The sequence below is a fragment of the Lissotriton vulgaris genome, chromosome 7, assembly GCF_964263255.1.
Source record: "Lissotriton vulgaris chromosome 7, aLisVul1.2, whole genome shotgun sequence".
NCBI lineage: Eukaryota > Metazoa > Chordata > Amphibia > Caudata > Salamandridae > Lissotriton > Lissotriton vulgaris.
Genome location: NC_141695.1, coordinates 594,595,757 through 594,618,279, shown reverse-complemented (window position 1 = coordinate 594,618,279; position 22,523 = coordinate 594,595,757). Strand labels below are relative to the sequence as shown.

The window sequence follows — 22,523 nt, the reverse complement described above, 5'->3', positions numbered from 1 at the left end:
ACAACTTCAACAATGTCAGACGAAACATTTAGGTTCTCCTCCCTCACTACCCCAGGTATCTCCCATACTATCCAATCTGACTTTATGGGGAAGATCTAAGGGTGTGACATCTGGAATTTATAAAACCTTTCTATCTCCTATATTCTCACAACCTCTTTCTGATGCCCTTCTAACTGAATGGCAATCTCGTCTTTCTGTATCTTACACTACATCTGAATGGGATCAGATATTAGAGGGCTTACATAAAGGTGTTTGTGAAGCAAGACTTAAATTATGTATTTTTAAAATTCTTCATGATTGCCATTGTTCACCGATTAAATTATATAAAGCTGGATTACTTTCACACTCCAATTGTTGGAGATGTTCTATTCCTGATTGTGATATTACCCATTTAATTTGCGAATGTCCACAAACTAAATCTTATTGGATCTTTATAGGGAAAAATGGACAAGCTACCATGCCCTTATCCCTACCCCTTACACCTGACACCATTCTTCTACATGACTTTTGTTCGTTCCCTAAGCTCTCCAAACCATAAATTAGCCTTTTGCATACAGCGTTGGCTACAGCCAAAATTTGTATTTTACGTCACTGGAAATACTCCACTTCCGCTTCTCAAGAAGAATAGTTGGTGGCAATGATGCAGACGGCTTTACATGAACGTACAATTTATAATCTTAAGGATCAAGTTGATGTTTTTCTTAATGGTTGGTCTTTTTTTTAAATTGCTCCTGATGAACCTGTCACTTCTGCCTCTACTCTTCCCACTAGTCCCTGAATCACTTGCTTTCTTTTAAATCACCCTTTCATATTGCATAATTTTCATTCCTTTTATCCTTTTCTTTTTTTTCCTTTCCCTGTTCCTCATCCCTTTTCTCCTTCCCTTGTCTACACATATCCCTTTCTGTAGTAGGGGATCTCTGTGTATAGTCATAATCTAGTGAATAGTCCCGCTCATGAGCATGGACCCCGGAGCAATCAAAAATAATCTCTTAAATTGTCAAAAAATGCAGACCTGCACAGACACTTAAAGAGAGAATTTAAAGACAGATAATGCAGCCTATATCCACAGGCTAAACTGTCCAGTACTTCAACTAGAAATTCCACCAAAAAACCACAAACAGCACAGCCTGTCCAGTTTTTCCTCACCGAGAAAACTTCCCTTTTCTCAGAAAAGCCTCTGGAATGATAGAGATAAAGGGGTGGACAGACAAGCCCCATAGGCTGCCATTATGTGTCTCAGACAGGGATACTGTGCCTTTAAGAAAACTTTCCAGAACTCTCTCAGTATCCCAGAATGCACAGCAGGTCCCTTTTACTTTCAGTTCTTTTTTCAGGCTCCTGATAGTAGGACCCTGGAGCACTGAGCTCTCCCTTTTTTGGGTTTATTAAAGAATTATTGCACTTTTTAAGTGTTTAAGTGTTTTCACACGAGGTATTTTGGTGCCCTTTTCCTTTTTCTATCATCTGAGCACTCTATTTTTTATCAAATATGCCTGCATTATTTGATAAATGCCCGGAGTGCTCCAGGAAGAAGGCCAAGTCGGATCCACATGAACTGTGTATCCTGTGTATCCCTTCTTCTCATTTACCTGAGAAGTGTGAGATCTGCCAGTCTTTCACCACCAGGACCCTAAGAGCCAGAAGGAAGATCAGGCTCCAGGGACTAGAAGAAAGAAGGCTGCAGAGTCAAGGTGGGTCTGGAAAGGCTGGATCTGCCTCCTCTGCATGTGCTAAGGCCTCTGGGGGGCTCCCCAGTGTCAAGAAAGCCAGAAAGTGTCGCCGTTCTCCGTCGATAGCATTGACGAAGGCGTCGAGAGGAATGATGGCGGTCTGTTCCCCTTCTCTCCAGGGCTCTGGGTCGAGCCGACGCTCGACGTCGAGGGGACTAACGCGACCACCGTCGAGGTCGCCGCCGAAGACATCATCATCTTCGTCGTCGTCGACACATCGACGTCGAGAAGATTCTAGCCGGCGTCGGCGCTCGCCGTTCGCCGTCGATGTTGACTCGAAGGTCAGCGTTGAGAAGGAGGTCACCGACGTCGAAGCTGAGAAGACGTTCGACGTTGAGGAGACGGTCATCAACGTCGAGACGGCAAAGCCCGTCGTCGAGGTGTAGGTCGCCGACGTCGAGACGACGTTTGTCAACGTCAAGTAGGCGTTCTTCAACGCCGAGGAGGCGCTCAGTGCATAAGAGGAAGAGATCTTCCTCCAGGAGGCGTTCTGGAGCCAGGAGTTCTTCCAGGTCATCTGGGGCAAGATGGCGACGTCGTCACCGACAGGGGGCACTGCCTCTTGATCGCCTACGCCCAGGAAGAAGAAGACGGAGACACCGAGCTATGTGTACTTTGAGGTGTACTCGCCTCCTAAGCCGAGGTCGCCTAGTCCTCCTCCTCCACTGCCAAAGGAGCCGCTGCCGCGCACTCCTTCGCCGCCTCCTCTTCCACCACAGTTGCCGCCTCCGGTGCCTCCACGTACACTGCCACTGTTACCTCCTCTGGTGCCGCCACATGCACCACCAAGGCCTCCGAGGTCGACTTCACTGCTGCACCTTCCAACGCCGCCTAAGGGGGCACCTCGGCCGAGGTCCCCAGTCAGGCCGCCGCCGCAGGTTCCACCACCGGCTGCTCCTCAGGCACCCGCAGAACGCCCAAGGCCTAGAAGACCCAGATCTCGCTCCGGATGGAGAGGAAGATCCAGGAGTCGCCCTCGATCATAGGAGGGGTCGGCCTCGGTACAGCACGGGGTCGTCCAGTGCGAGGGACTATTCTCTGACCCTATCTGAATCCCCTCAGACGAGGGTATCCCCGGTGGACGACGTGGTGTCCTTTCAGGAGGTCTTGCTGAGGGGTGCTAACAAGCTGGGCATCACGCTGACGGTGCCCACGCCCATGACCTCCGTCATCTTTGAGACTCTTCACAAGAAGCACCTGTCTCGGCCTCTATTGCCCTTGGTTCCAGGGTTAGTGGAACCCGCAATGGAGCTCTTTCTCACTCCGGCAGTGACGAAGGCAGTCCACTCGAGGCTGCAGAAGAAGTACAAGACACCTGATACGGACCCGGCTTTCCTCCGGACGGATCCCGTTCCGGATTCCGTAATAGTGACGGCGGCGAGAAAGCAGCACGCCATCACTCCATCGTCGAATGTGCCTCCGGACAAGGAGAGTCGCTGGTTGGACTCAGCGTGCAGGAAGGTATACGGGACGGCCGCTACCTCCATGAAGGCTGCCAGTGCATCAGCACTGTTGGGGCGCTATGATCGGGCTCTGTGGGAGTCCCTCCAACAGTTCGCAGACCTCCTCCCTTGGGAGAAGAAGGAGGACTTTATGGAGATCCTGAACGAGGGGTTGCTGGTGTCGAATCAGCTTATCAGCGCAGCTGCGGACTCGTCGCTCCTGTTTTTTTTTACTTTAATAGTGAGCATGGCATGACAGTATAAGCTCTGCAGTGGTGGTGACGATAAAACTCTGTTCATTTGCTGTATGTTATAATTATTGCGTGCATCTTAGATTCCTGGTGACAAAGAGCTGCCCAGCGAACCTGCATCTCTCGGAGACTGAACCAGCTTGAACAAACTCTGTCTGCCTTTAAAAGGCACAGGGTGTCCTAACTGTTCCACGAGCCTTCATACGGCCTTTGAAGACCCAGCTGCTTTGTAATGTGCTGGCTGAATAATGCATCAGAAGAACATTTTAGGAAGCGGTTCCCTTGGGTCGGTCGTGGATGGCTTTTCAGCTCCGCGTGAATAAACAGGTTCAGGACCATTCATTTCCCCCTTCAAAAAACCTTTCGTAAAGTGAGTAATGCATGCTGTGTGGGAGGAACAAAGAAGTATGTAGGGGTTGTCTATGCTTTTCTAGGTGGCTCGAATATATTGATGAGACCACAAGACAAGTTGCGGCGACCAGCTGATTGCCACATTTTTAATTAGTAATGATTTATTAACAAAAACGTCTTTGCATTTAAGATAGATCACGCTGGTGTGGCGCGTGTGAGACAGACAGGTCACTCCTGAAGCAAAACAAGAAGCGCTGGCAGTTTCTCTGCGCTTGATCCTTTCAAATCTCAACCTATCACTCTTGGGCGCATGGTTAACAGGTAAGAAATGTTTTTGTATGACTAGAAATCTTAAGTGCAACCTAAGTTTTAAGTTCTGTTGTGGCCGTCCTGTAAGTGTCAATGCTATAGGCATCCAAGCTAAGGCTAAAGACCTCTTGACATCTTTCCTAGCCCACCGCACCCAGACGGTCCAGCTAGGAACTTTTCTACCTGAACAATTGGCTCTACCCTGTGGTGTCCCTCAAGGCTCATCCCTCAGTCCAACCCTATTTAACATCTATGTCACTGACTTGGCTAGGGTCATTAAGGACTGGAGGATGAGCCTAACATCATACGCGGACGTCACCCAACTGGTCCTCACCATCAAAGAAAACGGAGACAAAATAGCGGCCAATTTTCAGCAAGGCATGCTGGCCATCAGCAATTGGATGTCAGTCAATTGCCTCAAATTGAACTCCAACAAAACTGAGGTCATGACATTCGGTAAGCTCACCCCTTCCTGGCCAGATGCATGGTGGCCCACTAACCTAGGCCCTCCCCCCCTTCAAGCTACCAAGGTTAAAAACCCAGGAATACTCATTGATAACAAACTCACTTACTCTGCCCATGTCAACTCCATTGTCTCATCATCTTTTTACAAACTTAAAGCCATAAAAAAAATCCTCCATTTTCTTCCCCCTAATTCTGGTAAAACTTTGGTTACCTCATTTGCCATGTCCTCAGTGGACTATTGTAATGGACTCCTGGTTAATGCCCAAAGCAAGGTCATTAAAAGGTTGCAGTCCATACAAAACGCGGTGGCTAGATTGCTTTCAGGTACCCCTAAATTCCAACCAATTGCCCATACCATCAAAAACTATCACTGGCTAGAAGTGAAAAATAGAATAAAGTTTAAAGCACTCTGTATCGCCTATAAAGCCTCTCACAAACAGGGCCCGCGATTTCTTCTCAACCCTTTCGCATTCCATGTCCCCAAACGACCACTTCACTCAATGAATACATTCATCATGACAGTCCCACGCACTAGAACTGTTGCCTGGGGCGACCGCAGTTTCCATGTATCAACGGCCAAGCTCTGGAACTCCCTTGAACCCGACGTTAGGGCGGCCCCCACTCTGACCATTTTTAGAAGAAAAATAAAGACATGGCTTTTCAACCAATAACTCTTCCCCCCCCCGCCCCCCCCCCCCCCCTCAGTATGCTTCATCCACAGCGCTGAGACGCCCTTGGGCAATTGTTCGCGCTACACAAGTCGCAAAAATAAAAATAAATAAATAAATCAATAAGGCGCGCCAAATAGGAGCAGCATATTCAGGCGTGGGGTTACATGAATGTCACCACTCCATTTCCAGGGCTACTCGACCTCCGTTAACAGCCCCTGAACACTTGGGCCATACCATTCCTTCCCTACACCTCCCCTTACAGGCTACTCTGCTCACGTGTCTGATTCCCTTCCTACTCTTTCACCTAAATGTCCTTAGCTTCCCCAGTAGTGTGTGCCATATTAAGACCAGCACACGCACATATACAGTTCCCACCTGTCACAGGTACAGCTGCCTGGTCTGAGGAGCCAACAAGGGTCAATACAAGGGCACGAGACTAGCTCGTCTGATCACCATTTAGGCTGTGAAACTCTGATGTAAAGAGATCGCTTGCGATATAAGCAATGGCTGGAATAGATACACCAGCAGATTTTTTTTTAATTAGAAATTGTGACCTGCACAGTGGCCACATTAATGACAAAGCCCTGATAAATATTCTGCTATGTGCCCACATGTTATTGTTGCATGTCACTGTCCATAACCTGGCACAGACTTTCAAATATATAACTGACTCCTTAAGTAAAAGTGTGCAGAAAGGGGGAGGGGTAAAATAGCTATGAAAGAGAAAGCTGTGCTATGAAAAAAGCGGTGCTACAAAAAAGGTGTTTTTATGCAGGCAAACTCTCCAATGATGAATTGATGTTTTTCTCAGCTCCGTGCACCTAGAGCATAGGTACTAGCAAACGTTTCACCAGGGGGCCAAAAAGTATGGGTTATGGTGTGTTCGAGGACCACATTGATAGGGTAGGGCATGGAGGTGTAAAGTGGGTGTAGAGGAAGCGAAGTATGTATTTTATGTGGGCAGTAAGCCATGGAGGTATTTTAAGGGTTTCATTCCACCATAAGAATCATACATTTAGCACTACTGTGTTAACCTGCATCTGAGTCACTATCACTTTACCTCACCTAGGGGTAAGCCTTCTCTGCTTGCTATCAGTACCCTGGCCGAGTTAAGTGTACAAAGATAGTAACTTGATTATTCAACTAGAATAAAATACAATTGCACAATGCAAAACCTGAAAACCTGGAATCAATCCCAGCTTCTCTCAACCAAATTCTGTGATCCAAGACAATTGTTTGATCTCACTTTGTCTCTATTTTCTTCATTATGACATATAAGAGCACATTGAAATACTTGAGTGCAGAATGTTCACTGTATAAAACCTTAACAGTTTGATTACATAAGCTATAATGTTGTTTATGTATATTAACAATTCAGGCCATCCAGAGGGGTTCACATAACAAATGAATTGCCTATTACTTGACTATTGGCATTGTTGTTAGGGTCGGGAAGGAAAACACATAAATAACAAGCATTTACAATGCAACAGGTCTCGCATTTGCAAGAGTTTAAGCTATTGGCATTGTATATGACAATGCTTTTTATTTATGTTTTGAAAACCTGCAAGCAGTGCGTAAACACCTACTTTGTACTTAGCGTCTCTGCTTCAATGCCAATAGCTCAAACTCTCGTAAAATGCGAGACCTATTGCATTGCAAATGCTTGTTTCTATTGTTGTCCTATGCAGTACGTCACTACAAGTCACCTCCGAATGTTCGGTGACTATAAGTGTGACAAATGCAAAAACAACAGTTGATAGACAGAATGCAAAACAATGTCATACATTCACCCCAGTACATAGATCTGGGACTAATCCATTGTTTTTTGCTCACACCAACCCAGTTCAGACATGACCATATGCAAATCTGCCTTGACCCTGTGCCTCATGAGAACAGTCCAGCCCGAACTGCCAAGCCATGTCTTCCCTGGACCGGAATCAAGCATCCTAGGACCGGTTTCTGGTTATCATCCGTCATCAGCCAGGATAGCTTGACTCCAGTGGTGTGGAGAGCACGGGATGCCGCTACCCTTTTGACCTGGTCAGTCCGTTCCCCGGTTGTCCCCTGTGGGCCTTTACTTTTCTATTCTTATAATAAATGCACATCTTCTACATTCATCTGACTCCTGTTCTTTTTCGCAACAGTCAATATTGCTGACTATGCAATGTATGTGACAATATTAATCATTCAATATTGCTGACTATGCAATGTATGTGAAAATGCAGTTGTATTGTACAGCGCTCTGACACCTTCGGGTAAAGTCTGCGCTTTACAAAAATGAATAAATAAATAAATAACATGCTGTACTTGTCACATAATGCCCTCGAACAAATGGAAATGCCTGCAATATCATCTGTTCCCTGTGACCTTTGGGTCTACCTTGATACTATTGTGTTCGTTCATCAGCTACGCATCAGTTAATCTATGTGCCTTATGTAACGCTAGAATACCACTGTAAGCGCTCTAACACCTCTCGGTACAGTCCGCGATATATAAAGCTGCATATGATAAAAATAAAAGTGTTTGTTTACATAGGCAAACAAGCCAGTGCTGTATTGTACTATACGATTGCCGGCAAAAGGTCAACTACTGTGTGATAGTAAGGGGAAAAAACACAACTACTACACCCACGCACCAGGAAGTGGTTTTAGTCACACCAGCATTTCCGGTTCCGATTTTTTACTGAGGATAAAGTAGCCAAGTAAAGTCCTGAATGAACTTGCCCACGGCATCAAATAAAGTCTCTGCACTTTCGCGGCCAATCAGTTACGGGCACAACCTGACATGAAGTTTAAAACAGAAAATTCCACGTCCAATGAGGGACCGAGATAGCCGTTGTAGTAGACAGGCCAATCAGGAGAGCGCAAAAGGAAACTGTCAGCCGTCACTTTTCAGCCAAACGGACCAAGGAAATAGGTGCAATGGCGTGAAATTGACCAATGGTGGAGAGTGTTGGGCGGGGCCTGTGAAAAAAAGCACAACAAACATTGCGTCGCCGACGTCCAATGGCTGATGTATTGCTGCCATTGGACGCCGGCGTACACTGTTTGTTGTGGGACACAGAGTGTCGAGTGACGGGATCTTCAGCCTATGATGTTGCTGACACGAGGCAGGCTCAGCCAATGAACGTCGGAAGTGGGAGCCGTGGGCTGGTCGACTTCTGCGAGAGGGGCCGGTGGGGATCGGTGTGTGGAGGGCGGCGGCAGCCATGTCTGTGAACATGGAGGAGCTGCGGCAGCAAGTGATGATCAACCAGTTCGTGCTGGCAGCAGGGTGCGCGGCCGAACAGGCCCGACAACTGCTCCAGGGTGCCGGGTGGCAGTTTGAGGTGAGACTGGGGGATGGTCTATGACTGATGTTAACTGAGGGGTGTATTCTGGTGCCGTGGCTTGAGGGGAAATGTAGGGGCCACTGTTATTGAATGGAGCGGACTTTACAACAATTACTGACTGGTGGATTATCATAAATCGTGAAATCAGTGGACAGGCTCTAGCCAGGAAACTTACATTAAGGTTGGTTGTTGGGTTGGGAACTGGAGTCATTTGGGTGGAGTTTGAAGGAAGACTGAATGGCAAATGCCGGATGTTGTATTGGGAGCTTAAGGGGTATGTGACAGGACGAAGAAATGGTGAATATCTATTTGGGGGAACGAGAGGATCGTGAAAAGGTGGTTTAGTAAGGGAAGGGGCATATCTGTGACGGGTTCTGGTAAAATCGGGCATTAATCTGCGGGTAGACGTGACAGCGATGTCAGAGACAACGTGGATTAAGGTTTAAGTAAGACAATAGGGGCGAGTAGAGGGGAGGTATTTTGTAGACTTAGATGACGTTTGAGGGGCAGCAAGCGAAGGAGTACTGGTGGGTAGTTGAGCGTGAGGCTGGTATGCGGTGGGAAAACTCGAGTATCTGTAGTTGTTAAGGGGTGTATTAGTTAAAGGGTTTATATTACAGCTTGTAGTTGGGATCCGGAAGTAGTGTGGTTAAATGACAAATTATTGCTGCGCGGAAGTCCGGCTAAGGATTAGTTAAGGGGCTGTGACAAGGCTAAATAATTTGAGCGAGGAGTGATGGCGGCGATTGAGATTGTACCCCCTTTGGAACTCCTTACTCACGTGACGTGAACCACACTCCAGTCCCTAGAGCACTGTTACAGGGGGAATAAAAACAGTTAACACTTAAATTTCACGTTTTCCATTAACTAACGTATCTTCTTTCCAGCACAAATACAAAACTAGATTTTGAGGAGGCCTGTTTTTTTTCTTTTCTTCAGAAGAGTGAAGGAAAACCCTGCTCTGCAACTATTCCTAGATTACACAGATTGGGCCTTCTAGTGATAGAACAACAGCATCCACAAGCTCGAGTTGTACCAGGCGTTCTTAAAAAAAAATGTATTTATTTCTATCCAATAAACAAATATATAACCATAAAGCAGCATACAGAGACCCTTATATAACGTTTTTTGATACAGCATGTTATTGTTGGAGACCTCAAGGTGTCATACAAGGAAATGAAACGGAAAGTAGGCAGCCTGCACATTTTACCATCTCCTCTTGACTAGGCACAGAGTGTGTCATGTACATAATCGTCTCTTCCTGGGGTGGGCCCCAGGCCAGATCAGACCTCTGTGGGATCGCCAACTTGTACAATAAACAAATGGAGAGAGTAAAGGGAATTAATCCACCTGAGTGGACGGAAAGTACTCCTGGTCCCCTAGGCTAGGTATCTATATAACAAAAAAGAGGAGTACCACCATAAAAGGCTCAAGAAGCTATTTTGGTGGGATGGTTTTTCTAGTGGAAAAAGAAGAAAGTCCTTCTTTGGTTTTAATAAACCCCTCACTCACCGACCTAGTCGGTGACATGCTTCATCATCGGGACCACCTTGACAGCCGAGTGCCATCAAGGTGTGCTGCGACACCTGGAATACAGTGGAGCTGGTATATGAGTGATGAGTGCAAGAAAAAAGTAAGTGTGTTAAAAATTTTACTGGTATGACTTATAGGAGAAATATTTTATTCTTAAGACTACTGGACAATATTAAAAACGTGTGTGTAGATACAAAAATAGGTTATTTATGACCGTGTGTATCTGTAGATAAGTGGAAGGTCTACATGTTTCAAACCGTCTTGGAAATTACCAGTTTTTCGTCAGGACCAAAAAAGGAAATGGGTGGTCAGGGCACACTAACGCCCTGCCATACCTGCAATCCTATGTACCCTGTTAACAAAAATAGTTACAGGGCAAAAAAGCTATAACCCGGAGGTGGTTATGCTGAAAGTAAAAAAGACTAATAAATCAGGGTTATTAGGCTGCACGGGATTAGAGGGAAGGGTGGCCACTGTTGGAAAACATATTAGTTTTCAAGTGGTGCGGTCAAGCGGTATACCTAGTTCGCCCCTCCATGCGCCAACTTGCCCATACTTTCTCCCATTAGTATGAGCATCCTGTTCCCTGATATATTGGCTTCTCATTGATCATGCACCAGTCTATATCCCATTCCTAGTCGCCCACCAGCGGAACCTCAACCCCTCCCCACAATCTTGCTATGTTTCGCTTAGCCACTTTAAGGCTCAACGAGAGCCAGATCCTGGCATATTTTGGTGGCGACTCCTCTTCCCAAATATGTAAAATGCATTTCTTTGCTGGCTGGTGTCAGGGGGGAAGGTTCTGAAAGTTTGAATCTTTAGACACGTGCACAACGTGTGGAAAAAGGTTACCTCAATTCCCCAACACCTCGGTCACAGGTCCGTGGCGGCGCGCCCCATGCTTCTGAAAGTTGTGCATGCATAGTAAGATCGATGCAATATGCGCAGTAAAATCAATCTGAACTCTGTCTGTATAGAAACCTCCTGGAAGGTCCCCAATGCCACCTTCCATTTCCCGTCATCACAGTCTCCAATGTCGGCCTCCCACTTGGATCTTACCGCAGCAAGGAGTTCGGGAGAGTTGTTTTTGTAATTTTTTTTATATATCAGAGAGACTGTCTTTCTTCGGTAATGCTTCAGGTAGGACTCTGTCCTCAAGGGGGGAGTACTCTGGCAGGGGGTCTTTCCCGGGATTATTCGATCTGAGGGCATGTTGAAGCTGGAGGTATCTAAAAGCTTTGGTGCCAGTCAGTTCATCCTGGGTCTGTAACTCTTTTCAAGTGAGAATATTACCATCCCTACAAATGTCACCAATGCAGAAATTCTTATTAAGTCCCATGTTTTAAAACATCGCAGGTCACGTACCTGTGAAAGTGCATCACTATGCCATAGTGAAGTCATGTTAGTAAGCTGAAATGTACATTGAAATTGTAAGAAATAGCATATAGGTTGTGAGGGAGTATCTTTCAATCAATCAACCAATTTATATAGCGCACTACTTACCCAGAGGGTCTCAAGGCGCTGGGGGAGGGGGATCTGCTACTGCTCGAACATCCCGGTCTTGAGTTGCTTCCTGAAGGCGAGGTGGTCCTGGGTCAGGCGGAGGTGGGTGGGGAGGGAGTTCCATGTCTTGGCGGCGAGGTAGGAGAAGGACCGTCTCCCTGTGGTGGCTCTTCGGATGCGTGGGACGGCGGCGAGGGCGTGGCCGGTCGATCGAAGCTGGCGTTTGGGAGCGTAGAAGTTGAGGCAGCTGTTGAGGTATCCTGGGCCTTGGCTGTGTAGGGCTTTGTGTGCGTGGGTGAGGAGACGGAAGGTGATTCTCTTGTTGACCGGGAGCCAGTGCAGGTCTCTCAGGTGTCCGGAGATGTGGCTGCGACGGGGGATGTCCAGGATGAGTCGTGCTGAGGCGTTCTGGATCCGCTGGAGTCTCTTCTGGAGTTTGGCGGTGGTTCCGGCGTAGAGGGTGTTGCCTGGGTGACCGTCTTCCTGGTCTCGGTGGGGATCCACCGGAAGATCTTACGTAGCATGCGCAGGATGTTGAAGCACGACGAGGAGACGGCGTTGACTTGTCTGGTCATGGAGAGGGAGGAGTCCAGGATGAAGCCCAGGTTGCGTGCGTGGTCTGTTGGTTTGGGTGCGCTGCCTAGGGCGGGGGGCCACCAGGAGTCGTCCCAAGCGGCGGGTGAGGATCCCAGGATGAGGACTTCCGTCTTATCTGAGTTCATTTTCAGGCGGCTGTTCTTCATCCATTCGGCTACCTCTTTCATCCCTTCGTGAAGGTTGGCTCTGGCGGTGGCGGGGTCGTTGGTAAGGGAGAGGATCAGCTGGGTGTCGTCGGCGTAGGAGATGATGTTGAGAGCAGCTGGGTGTCGTCGGCGTAGGAGATGATGTCTTTTGTACTGTTTAATGTTAGTAAGCTTCCCCTTAATCCCAAAAAGGACATGACGTGCGCCATATCTGTGTGCTAGTGTTCTTGACCAAGCGCATGCAGTTTTTGGGGAGGGCAGCTGTAGTGTGTGGACGTGGAGCCCAAGTGAGTATTGCTTTCATTTTGCTGGTCTTCTCCCATCCAACCTCCATTGGAGTTTCATCGTATTTGACATCATCAGCATGACCGTCTGTTTTCCACAAAACTTGGCGAGTCTGTGACAAATGAGAATGAACCAGCTATACATAGTGCAATGAACATGAATCTCTCTGCCCACTTCATTCGGTTATGTCTTTCAATTCTCTGGGTCTTCCTACTCATCAGCTAAGAGAAAATGTCCTCTGTTCTCCAGTGTAGGATTGTAGGTCCTTGCGGCAAAGTGTGGCAAAAACTTAATCTGGGGAGTGCTAGCCTATGTGGACAAAGGGAGTCTTGTGACTCGTACCTGGCCTTCTGTACTTCACAGTTGGACCATTTACCCATCAGTTGAGCCAAGACATCATAAAATCTAAAACCAGGCGTTTTCTAACCCCGAATGCTTTCTTGCTTTGCCTCTAAAGTGTGCAGTGACATCTCTGTACCCACTCTGCTTGTGCCAAATTCCCTCTCCCATAGAATGCCCCCTGCTTGTTTAGACCGCATTCAGTTCATAGCCATACTCCATTCCGAATGAGTGTCTGAGCACTTTACAAGTAAAAACAGCATAGGAGAGCAGGAAACATCTTTACACTGAAACTGAAGAAATACTAAAACATGGATTGCTACCATAAAAAGTCACCCAAAAGTAAAATGGTAGATTAGATGGCACAGATAGTAACAGCGTGGAAGAATTGAGAGATATCCTATAAAAACAGCAACATTGGGGAGGAGACGTTTGTTCGCACCTCCCACTCCTCTTTTGCACAAGCATTGTATACCCTGCCTCTAGGTGAAGTAAAAGCTGCATAAAACCGCTGAAATTCGCAGACGAATTATGAGTGATGACGCGTCTTCTAGTTCTGTTTATGCATACCCTCTCATATTGGAAGTAATGAGTGTTTGGTTACCACGTAGCTCTGTCGATCCTTTGGCTGTATTGCCCCCCCCCCCCCCCCCCCCGTTTTTCGACTCTACCAAATTCAATGCATTACATCTCTGTTTTCCACGGGGATGTGTCAAGGGCCTACACATTCATGATAAGAGATCAGTAATAGCAGGTGTGAGTTAGCGTATATGTAACAGCGATCTTGGGGTGGAGACGTTTACTGGTGTGACTGACCTATGAACAGGTCGCTTGCGCTGTCTGTCGCCACAAGGATCCGCCTATTGCAAATCTCGAACCTATTTATATCTACTCTGTAACCCTATAAGTTACATGCTTGGCCCGTCTGACTCTCCACATTTATCACAACTAAAACTATAAATCGCCAAAGCAACTAAGAGCCAGCCCTGCACCCAGTGTAAAGGAGATTATGAAGAACGTGTTTTAATTATTATTATTATTTTTTTTTACTGGACCTAAAGAAACGGATTCTAGCCGTTGAATAGCCGTATCTAGGGGGTGGGACTGTCCTATTCACACGCAGGGACTAGGCCACATTATTCGATGGTACCCAACCGACATATGTGTACCCAGAGGAATGCCTGCTGAAGCGCACCCACGTATAATTTCTGTATGTGTTTCTACACGAAAGGTGCAGCCTAAAAACTGCTGGGAACGGCTACATGCGACCCATCGCCCTCTGTTGCAACACATTTCTCTCTAAAACACACACTTCTGATCTATGCCTTGGGTCTCGACTAATCGAGAGCCCAGAGCCTCGCTTTCCCTGCATCCATGTACAAAACCATAGACGATGCGGTCTTGTTTCTTAGTACTCTGTTGTGTTTTGCACAGACTGCGCGTTGACATCAACTCCATAAACAAGTTGATATTGAGCTTCTAAATGAGAATTGAGTTAAAGTTGCAAACGACTTTCTTTTTGCTCTTTAAATGTGAAGGACATGCAGACGTAGTAGTCTCCTTGTTTGCTGCTGTCCCGTCGCAGTTATTACAGTACTAAAGATCTGTTGTGGAGAACTTTTTTGACACTAATTTGGGGCTAGTAAACATGCTTGCTCTCCAGCCCTTTGGGGGGAACCCAGTCCTCTTTGCACTTCAAGCCTGACCCTTCATTGAAGCCAGTCTGGGGTTGCTTTTGTTGTCTTTTAGAGGAGAGGGTTCGGTCTGGGCAGTCCCTTTTGGTACTAGGTTCACATTCTTTTTCTTCTGTCTGGTGCCTGCCTGTAATGGGCGGGTTGGAATGCGACACGGGAATGACCTGTGGCCAGGTTAGTTGATGTATTCCATCTATCTCTCTGTACTGAGTCATCTTTGTGGCCAGACTGTCATTCTTTTTTGTTGTTGCCAGAAATCCGTATATTTCAGTGCTGTACATGCAAAGCATCCCTTTGACTGCAACAAAGTGCGCTGGCGCACTTTTTAACTGAGGCCCATTAAATATAGACGTGCGGGAAAGGCTGAGGGAATCGTTGTGTGGTCTTTCTCGCTGCTGTTTTCTAAAAGTAAACAATGATTCCACCCATTGACTCAAAATCTAACCTGGTTGTGCAGGCGCCGGTTGTGGGTCGGTATTTCCTGTTCCGTGTACGGGGTAAGCATTGCATGCGCGGGTGGGCGAGGAGGGTTGTGCAATGCATGCGGCAATATTGTCTCACCTGACAGGCTGCAGTAATTATTAGACCGGCGTCAGATGGGCAAGTGGCCCGGGTTACCGTTGGCACACCTGATCGACGTCCCCGCTGTTGTAAACAAGGCGTCTAGGGCATTGGGGCTGGCGTACAGAAATTTCCTTTCAGCCCATAGAACAATCCCATCCCTAGGGGAGGTTGTTTTGCACTGTATCACATGGCCCCTCCCGCTGACTCAGTTTCTCTATTATTAATTTCTTTATGGCCGCCATTCTTGTTTCTTTTTTTGGATCCTTTTGTTTATTTGGGAGGAGTATACAATTAGCAATTCAAAACCACGGCAGGCAGAGCGGTATTTTACCTTTCAAGTAGATGATTCCTATCCTGTCTGCTTCTCGATTGCTCTTCTGTTAGACAGTACCGCTTGTTTATTTGTGATGTATTTTCTCAAGGTCCCTCACGATTAGTTCGTTGTGCTACTGGCACGTAGGTGCCCTGCTCAGTTCACCTATCTTTGGCTGTTAACGAGTAAGCGTTGGGCATTTTGTTGATAATTTACAGCAGATTATTGGGTTCCGGCAATTAGACTTTTGGCTTTAGCCAGTTAGATCTTCAAACATCTCAGTTAATCTGCAAGATGTGGCTATTGTCAAATGTACATGTGTTAATATCCATTGTGCACGAGATGCCCAAAGAAGTGGAGTGAGCCACGAAAAATGACAACTTGTGTACATGCAGAACTTGCATGTATGTCATCTTTTGTGTTGATGTCATACATATGAAGTTTATAGGTGTAGTATATGGCCTCTTTTTTGTGTTGTATTCTTGAATATATATTACATATGCCAGGTTTCGACTGGGGCAGTTTAGTTTTTTTGGGAAGATGCTATTTTTTCACCTCATAAATTGTCAGACCCTTACAGTTTGGTCATTTGGTGGTGTGAACATTATTTACATTGCCTTTCATTAGATTTCTGTACCATCATCAACCATTCGCAGTGTCTTTCAGTGCCTGCATTGCAAGGTATGTACTTTCCAGGTATCTAAAATTGGGACTTGCGTTACCCTTTGTCCCAGTTTGTGAATTGTGAGTGTTTTGTGTATGCCTTTATTGAAAGTGGGAGAAAGAAGGGTTCAGGCTGGAGGAACCATATATTTTTGTTATGCTGACGCCATGATTGGAACAATACATACATGGAGAGATTCTGAATTTAGTTAGTTTGTCAAGTGCTCCATGAAAGGTCTTGTCAGAAGTGGGAGACTTAGTTGGAGTGACATATTTTGGAGGTTGATCGTGAAAAGGCTGTTGTTAGTGCTAAAGCATTTAGTGTATTGGTGTACTTCTGGATGTGTTCAGTATCGTCTACACGATTGAGTAGTTGTAATATGATATAGAGATGAGGTGGACCGCCTTATGGGATGGGTTTTGCATCAAGGAGAAGCAAGGGTACTCTTGGCATTGTGTACTGCTGTGCACTGCACTGCTTTAGAGGTGAGGGCTAGAGTGGGGGGACATGTCCACGGGACACTTCTGTGGTTTTCTGGTTTTACCTTGTAAATTTTGACCATTTCCCATAATTGTATTCGGAGTTAACAATTTCTTTTCCCCTTACCTCCATGGTCTGAATAGTGTCATCGGGTACATTGGGTGCTGCATAAAAAAGTACTCCCCACGCCAAGATTTTTGTGCCTTGACAGACATAACCTCCTGAATTTGTCCGCCTCTAGATCCAAAGTGAGTCAGGTGGGCAAGGGAATAAGCGTTCTTTTTCGGCCACACCCCAAACCTCTGCAGGTATTGCTTCAGTTTCCTCTCTGTGTAGTTCTGGGTGTTCCATGTAGTGGAATACTCTGCATGCCCTCGCAGTTTAGTGGTCTTTGGGTTCTTCGTGAAGTGCAAGTGAAATTCACATTAATTACTCGGTGGAATCTAGAGCAAAGCAAGCTTTCTTTTAAGTTGAAAATGGCAATCAACCCCACGTGGATGAATCCCCATAGGCTCCATTCACATGTTTTTTTAGGAAGGGTGCATAAATGTGAATAAACTACGTCGTACGAGACCTCCCACTGCCATACCCTGGGGCTTATTTTAGTGTGATGGGGGATTGAGTCTTAGAATTCCCGACCTTCAACACAGTATACCCAAATAAAAAGTTGGTGATGCATCGAGCAGTGAATATGGGAGTGGCCGATTGGCATTGGTAATGCGTGCCAGTGGGAGTGAAAGCTATTTTGAATTGCAAACAACATTCTTGGAGCTTTTCAAATATTTCCAAGCATTGAGAAGAGCTAGCAATAGACCTAAGTTGAACACCTGTCAGGAAAACTCACCTGCTGGTAACAATTCTCAGTGATCTAGTTCAGGCGGCTGAGTGTCTGCTGCAGATCAAAGATTCTAGTCCCAGTAACATAGCTTCGTGGACTAATGTTTGAGGTGCCAAGTGTGTGTGAACGCTAAAGGTTGTTTGTATTTTTGATGGATTGGGTATGGAACCACCTAACTCTGAAAGGCATGGTTATAGTGTGAGGAGCATTTCAAGCCTGCGGTTCTGAACATGAAATAGCTTACCAGCAATAACCAATATCTTCATATGTTTCAAAAGTGACTTTATTAAAAAAAAAGTGCAAAGTTGTGTTTTAAAAAAAATTTGCCAAAATAGAACCGCAAGTCCAGTACTGTCTTGCTGAAATGCAGAGGTATGTGAGCAGATCTGGGACAGGGTTTAAAATCAGTGAAGGATATTTTTTTTTTCCTAGTCTACCAGTCTGAAAAAAACGAGCATTGACGAAGCCAGTAGTTTTGGCATTCATTGCAGCATTTTGAATTAGTCAATGCTTGATTTGTTTTGTTATTCTTTGTGCAGAACTTTATCGAGGAAGCTGTAGGGCCCTGGTCATCAACAAAAAATCTTAAAAAGCAAAAATGTTTGTTCTCAAAAAACACACATTGCCATATTAGGCCCTGACACTGAAAGGGACAACTTTGTGTGTACATGTGCTCCTCCTAAAATTCTAGAATGGGCTCACTCGCAGTGGTTAGCTAATGACCGAATTTGACAAACCTATTGCCCTATGCTATATGCTGTAGTGAGTGGAAGAAAAATGTATATGACACAATAGTTGGCTGAAAGTCCCTACAGGTAAGTGTATTACACACATCATTTTACTACCTTGCTGTCGTACTCATTACCGTTAAGATATTTATACATTGTTCGTCTAGGAGCTCTGATTTTTCGCTTGTTTGTTTTATGAGCGAAAAAAGTTTTGTTTTGAGGAAGAACATTTTTTAATTATAATTTTCATCAGGTTTGAGAGCCATCATGTCTCACTGCATTTAAATTTCATGTGTGCTCTTCCCCTGTGGTGTATGTAAGAGAGGAGAATGAATTGGTTGTTCTAAAACAAGGACATCGCTAGTTCAGGGGCATTGTGCCCATGCCACGCGTGTGACTGGTCCAAGTGAAAAGCATGCAGTACTGCTCCCAGCTGAGTCTGGAGACACAACTACCAACTTGAGAATGCATTTATTGAACAGGGTCTGACAACCCAAATGTGCCCTTGTCCTTTACGATAAGTTCCCGACCATGCCTCAATTCGAGTGCTAGAGAAAAATAATAGCATTTCATCCTATGTCTTAAAGTCGTGTCCCACTTGCTGAAGTCACTTGTCTTGATTCTGCGTCCATTTGTATAATCTATGTAGCTCCTAAAATGTGCATATGTGGTAGGACTCTGGGCCAACTTCCGTTTCCATCTGGTAAATTCATAAATTCAGTGGGCATTGCATGTCCTATTAATGCGCCACCGTCTGAAAATATTGACTTTAGGTACAGGCTTGTGAAGTTATTTTTTTTTCTCTTGGTATTTACCTTAAGTGCTTTCTCCAAACCTAGCTTTGGTACTAGCTCATACCCAGCTTTGGTACTAGCTCATACCCAGCTTTGGTACTAGCTCATACCCAGTTTTGGTACTAGCTCATACCCAGCTTTGGTACTAGCTCATACCCTGCTTTGGTACTAGCTCATACCCAGCTTTGGTACTAGCTCATACCCAGCTTTGGTACTAGCTCATACCCAGCTTTGGTACTAGCTCATACCCAGCTTTGGTACTAGCTCATACCCAGCTTTGGTACTAGCTCATACCCAGCTTTGTTACTAGCTCATACCCAGCTTTGGTACTAGCTCATACCCAGCTTTGGTACTAGCTCAAACCCTGCTTTGGTACTAGCTCAAACCCTGCTTTGGTACTAGCTCAAACCCTGCTTTGGTACTAGCTCAAACCCTGCTTTGGTACTAGCTCACACCCTGCTTTGGTACTAGCTCACACCCTGCTTTGGTACTAGCTCACACCCTGCTTTGGTACACGCATCAAACCCTGCTTTGGTACACGCATCAAACCCTGCTTTGGTACACGCATCAAACCCTGCTTTGGTACACGCATCAAACCCTGCTTTGGTACACGCATCAAACCCTGCTTTGGTACACGCATCAAACCCTGCTTTGGTACACGCATCAAACCCTGCTTTGGTACACGCATCAAACCCTGCTTTGGTACACGCATCAAACCCTGCTTTGGTACACGCATCAAACCCTGCTTTGGTACTAGCTCAAACCCTGCTTTGGTTGTAGCTCATTTCCTGCTTTGGTTGTAGCTCATTTCCTGCTTTGGTACTAGCCCATTTCCTGCTTTGGTACTAGCTCAAACCCTGCTTTGGTACTAGCTCAAACCCTGCTTTGGTTGTAGCTCATTTCCTGCTTTGGTACTAGCCCATTTCCTGCTTTGGTACTAGCTCAGCCTCTCCTTTGCTACTAGCTCAAACCCAGCTTTGGTACTAGCTCAGCCCCTGCTTTGGTACTAGCTCAGCCCCTGCTTTGGTACTAGCTCAAACCCAGCTTTGGTACTAGCTCACACCCTGCTTTGGTACTAGCTCACACCCTGCTTTGCTACCGGCTCACACCCTGCTTTGCTACCGGCTCACACCCTGCTTTGCTACCGGCTCACACCCTGCTTTGCTACCGGCTCACACCCTGCTTTGCTACCGGCTCACACCCTGCTTTGCTACCGGCTCACACCCTGCTTTGCTACCGGCTCACACCCTGCTTTGCTACCGGCTCACACCCTGCTTTGCTACCGGCTCACACCCTGCTTTGCTACCGGCTCACACCCTGCTTTGCTACCGGCTCACACCCTGCTTTGCTACCGGCTCACACCCTGCTTTGCTACCGGCTCACACCCTGCTTTGCTACCGGCTCACACCCTGCTTTGCTACCGGCTCACACCCTGCTTTGCTACCGGCTCACACCCTGCTTTGCTACCGGCTCACACCCTGCTTTGCTACCGGCTCACACCCTGCTTTGCTACCAGCTCACACCCTGCTTTGCTACTAGCTCACACCCTGCTTTGCTACTAGCTCACACCCTGCTTTGCTACTAGCTCACACCCTGCTTTGCTACTAGCTCAAACCCTGCTTTGCTACTAGCTCACACCCTGCTTTGCTACTAGCTCACACCCTGCTTTGCTACTAGCTCACACCCTGCTTTGCTACTAGCTCACACCCTGCTTTGCTACTAGCTCACACCCTGCTTTGCTACTAGCTCACACCCTGCTTTGCTACTAGCTCACACCCTGCTTTGCTACTAGCTCACACCCTGCTTTGCTACTAGCTCACACCCTGCTTTGCTACTAGCTCACACCCTGCTTTGCTACTAGCTCACACCCTGCTTTGCTACTAGCTCAAACCCTGCTTTGCTACTAGCTCAAACCCTGCTTTGCTACTAGCTCAAACCCTGCTTTGCTACTAGCTCAAACCCTGCTTTGGTACTAGCTCATACCCAGCTTTGGTACTAGCTCATACCCAGCTTTGGTACTAGCTCATACCCAGCTTTGGAACTAGCTCAAACCCAGCTTTGGAACTAGGCCTAACCCAGCGTTGGTACTAGCCCAAATTCAATACCGAAAGTCTTCCTCTCCTACTCACTTAAACCGAAAAAAACTTGAATGAATAGACCAGTAGGGAAAGACACTAGACACTGTCCATTGGAGCTCCCTAACTGCACATTGAGACTTGTGTTAACCATTGACACCCTCAATTCATTGCTGGGACTTGCAAGTGTTTATTTTTGGGGAGTTTGGGTGACAATATTCGGGATTTTGGGGGCAGTTTGGATGATTCTGAGCCACTGGAGCCCCTTCAAATGTGTCAATCGCTGAGGGCTAAGGTAAAAGATAAATCTGTTTTAGCATGGTCTGTGGCAGCTGTGTCTCATTTACTAGAACCATTAAGTAGTCATGGCTAAAGGATTATGTTAGGAGGGTTTCTCAAGAACTCTGCGCATGTCCAAACACTTTCCTGCGTGATAAAATTGGCCATACAAACGTCCTTTGTTGGTTGTTTGGTAACGCCTTATCGTGGTTTTTGACTTCCCTCCTTAGAGAAAGGGCCAAGGCCTATTTGTATACATTTGATCCGTGAGACATCCGCGTATGTTTTAAAATGTAAGCAGAACTCGCAGGCCCGACACTGGCTGAAGCTTTAGCTGTGCAGGCAAAAACCTAACTATTATTCATGCACGCCGGCCGTATTCCCCCATCTGTATCGTCAAGGACGAGCAAACAGGCGCTGCAGTATTTACAACCTCTGACCAAGAATTGTTTTGTGCCGACCATATGTCTGCTTGACGGCGCCTGCAGCGCTTCCCTCCTCCTGGGATAGAAACCAGATCTGGTAATGGTGTGGAGAAGGAACTTCAGGGCAGGACAGATAGATGACAAGTATGGGACGCCTGCTTATTTCACTAGACTTTAGGGTCCGAGGAATGCAGGTGACAGGCGGCTGAACAGGTGCATGGATTGTTGGGGAATACGGGGACAATGCTTAACATGGTGTTACAATGGGGCTCGTTCGTTAACTATGGGTGCACCTGACCCCGGGAAAGTATCCGAATGCACTTTAGTGGAACTCGTAGAAATATAGCGAAGACGTGTACTGGCCACTTGTGGTTCCTAGAACCCAGGGACGTAATTTTACTTTTAACACAACACCACATTGTGCAATTCAGTATAAATCACTTCATGCAGTGACTGTAAACATAGGCAAAACAGTATTTCATTGGCTAAGCATCGTGCGCTTCAGTGAACTATGAACAATGAGTTGGAATCCAGTGTTTGGTGTGCTTTTTCTGCATAAATGACTTATTCTTAAAGCTTTGTATTTTTTTTACTACATGTTTATGAAACCAGTAAGATAAGTCAACAAGTCAATTGCTATTTCAGAGATTGGTGTACACGGCTGATCTGAAGTGGTGCTGGGTGTAGCCTTGCGTTCTTAGGAGCTCTTTAAA

The 22,523-nt window shown here is 46.3% G+C and overlaps 1 protein-coding gene across 2 annotated transcripts in view; it reads left to right on the top strand.

The window, feature by feature from the left end:
- The first annotated feature begins 8,227 nt into the window (after positions 1–8,227).
- Positions 8,228–22,523, top strand: part of UBALD2 (UBA like domain containing 2) — an 80,326-nt gene continuing 66,030 nt past the window's right edge. Inside the window, exon 1 of one of the 2 annotated variants that reach the window (XM_086930700.1) lies at positions 8,228–8,407. In XM_086930700.1, the coding sequence (XP_086786826.1) occupies positions 8,228–8,407 (180 nt within the window). Of the gene's footprint in view, positions 8,551–22,523 lie in introns of both variants that reach the window. The other variant, XM_086930699.1, reaches the window with a different exon arrangement.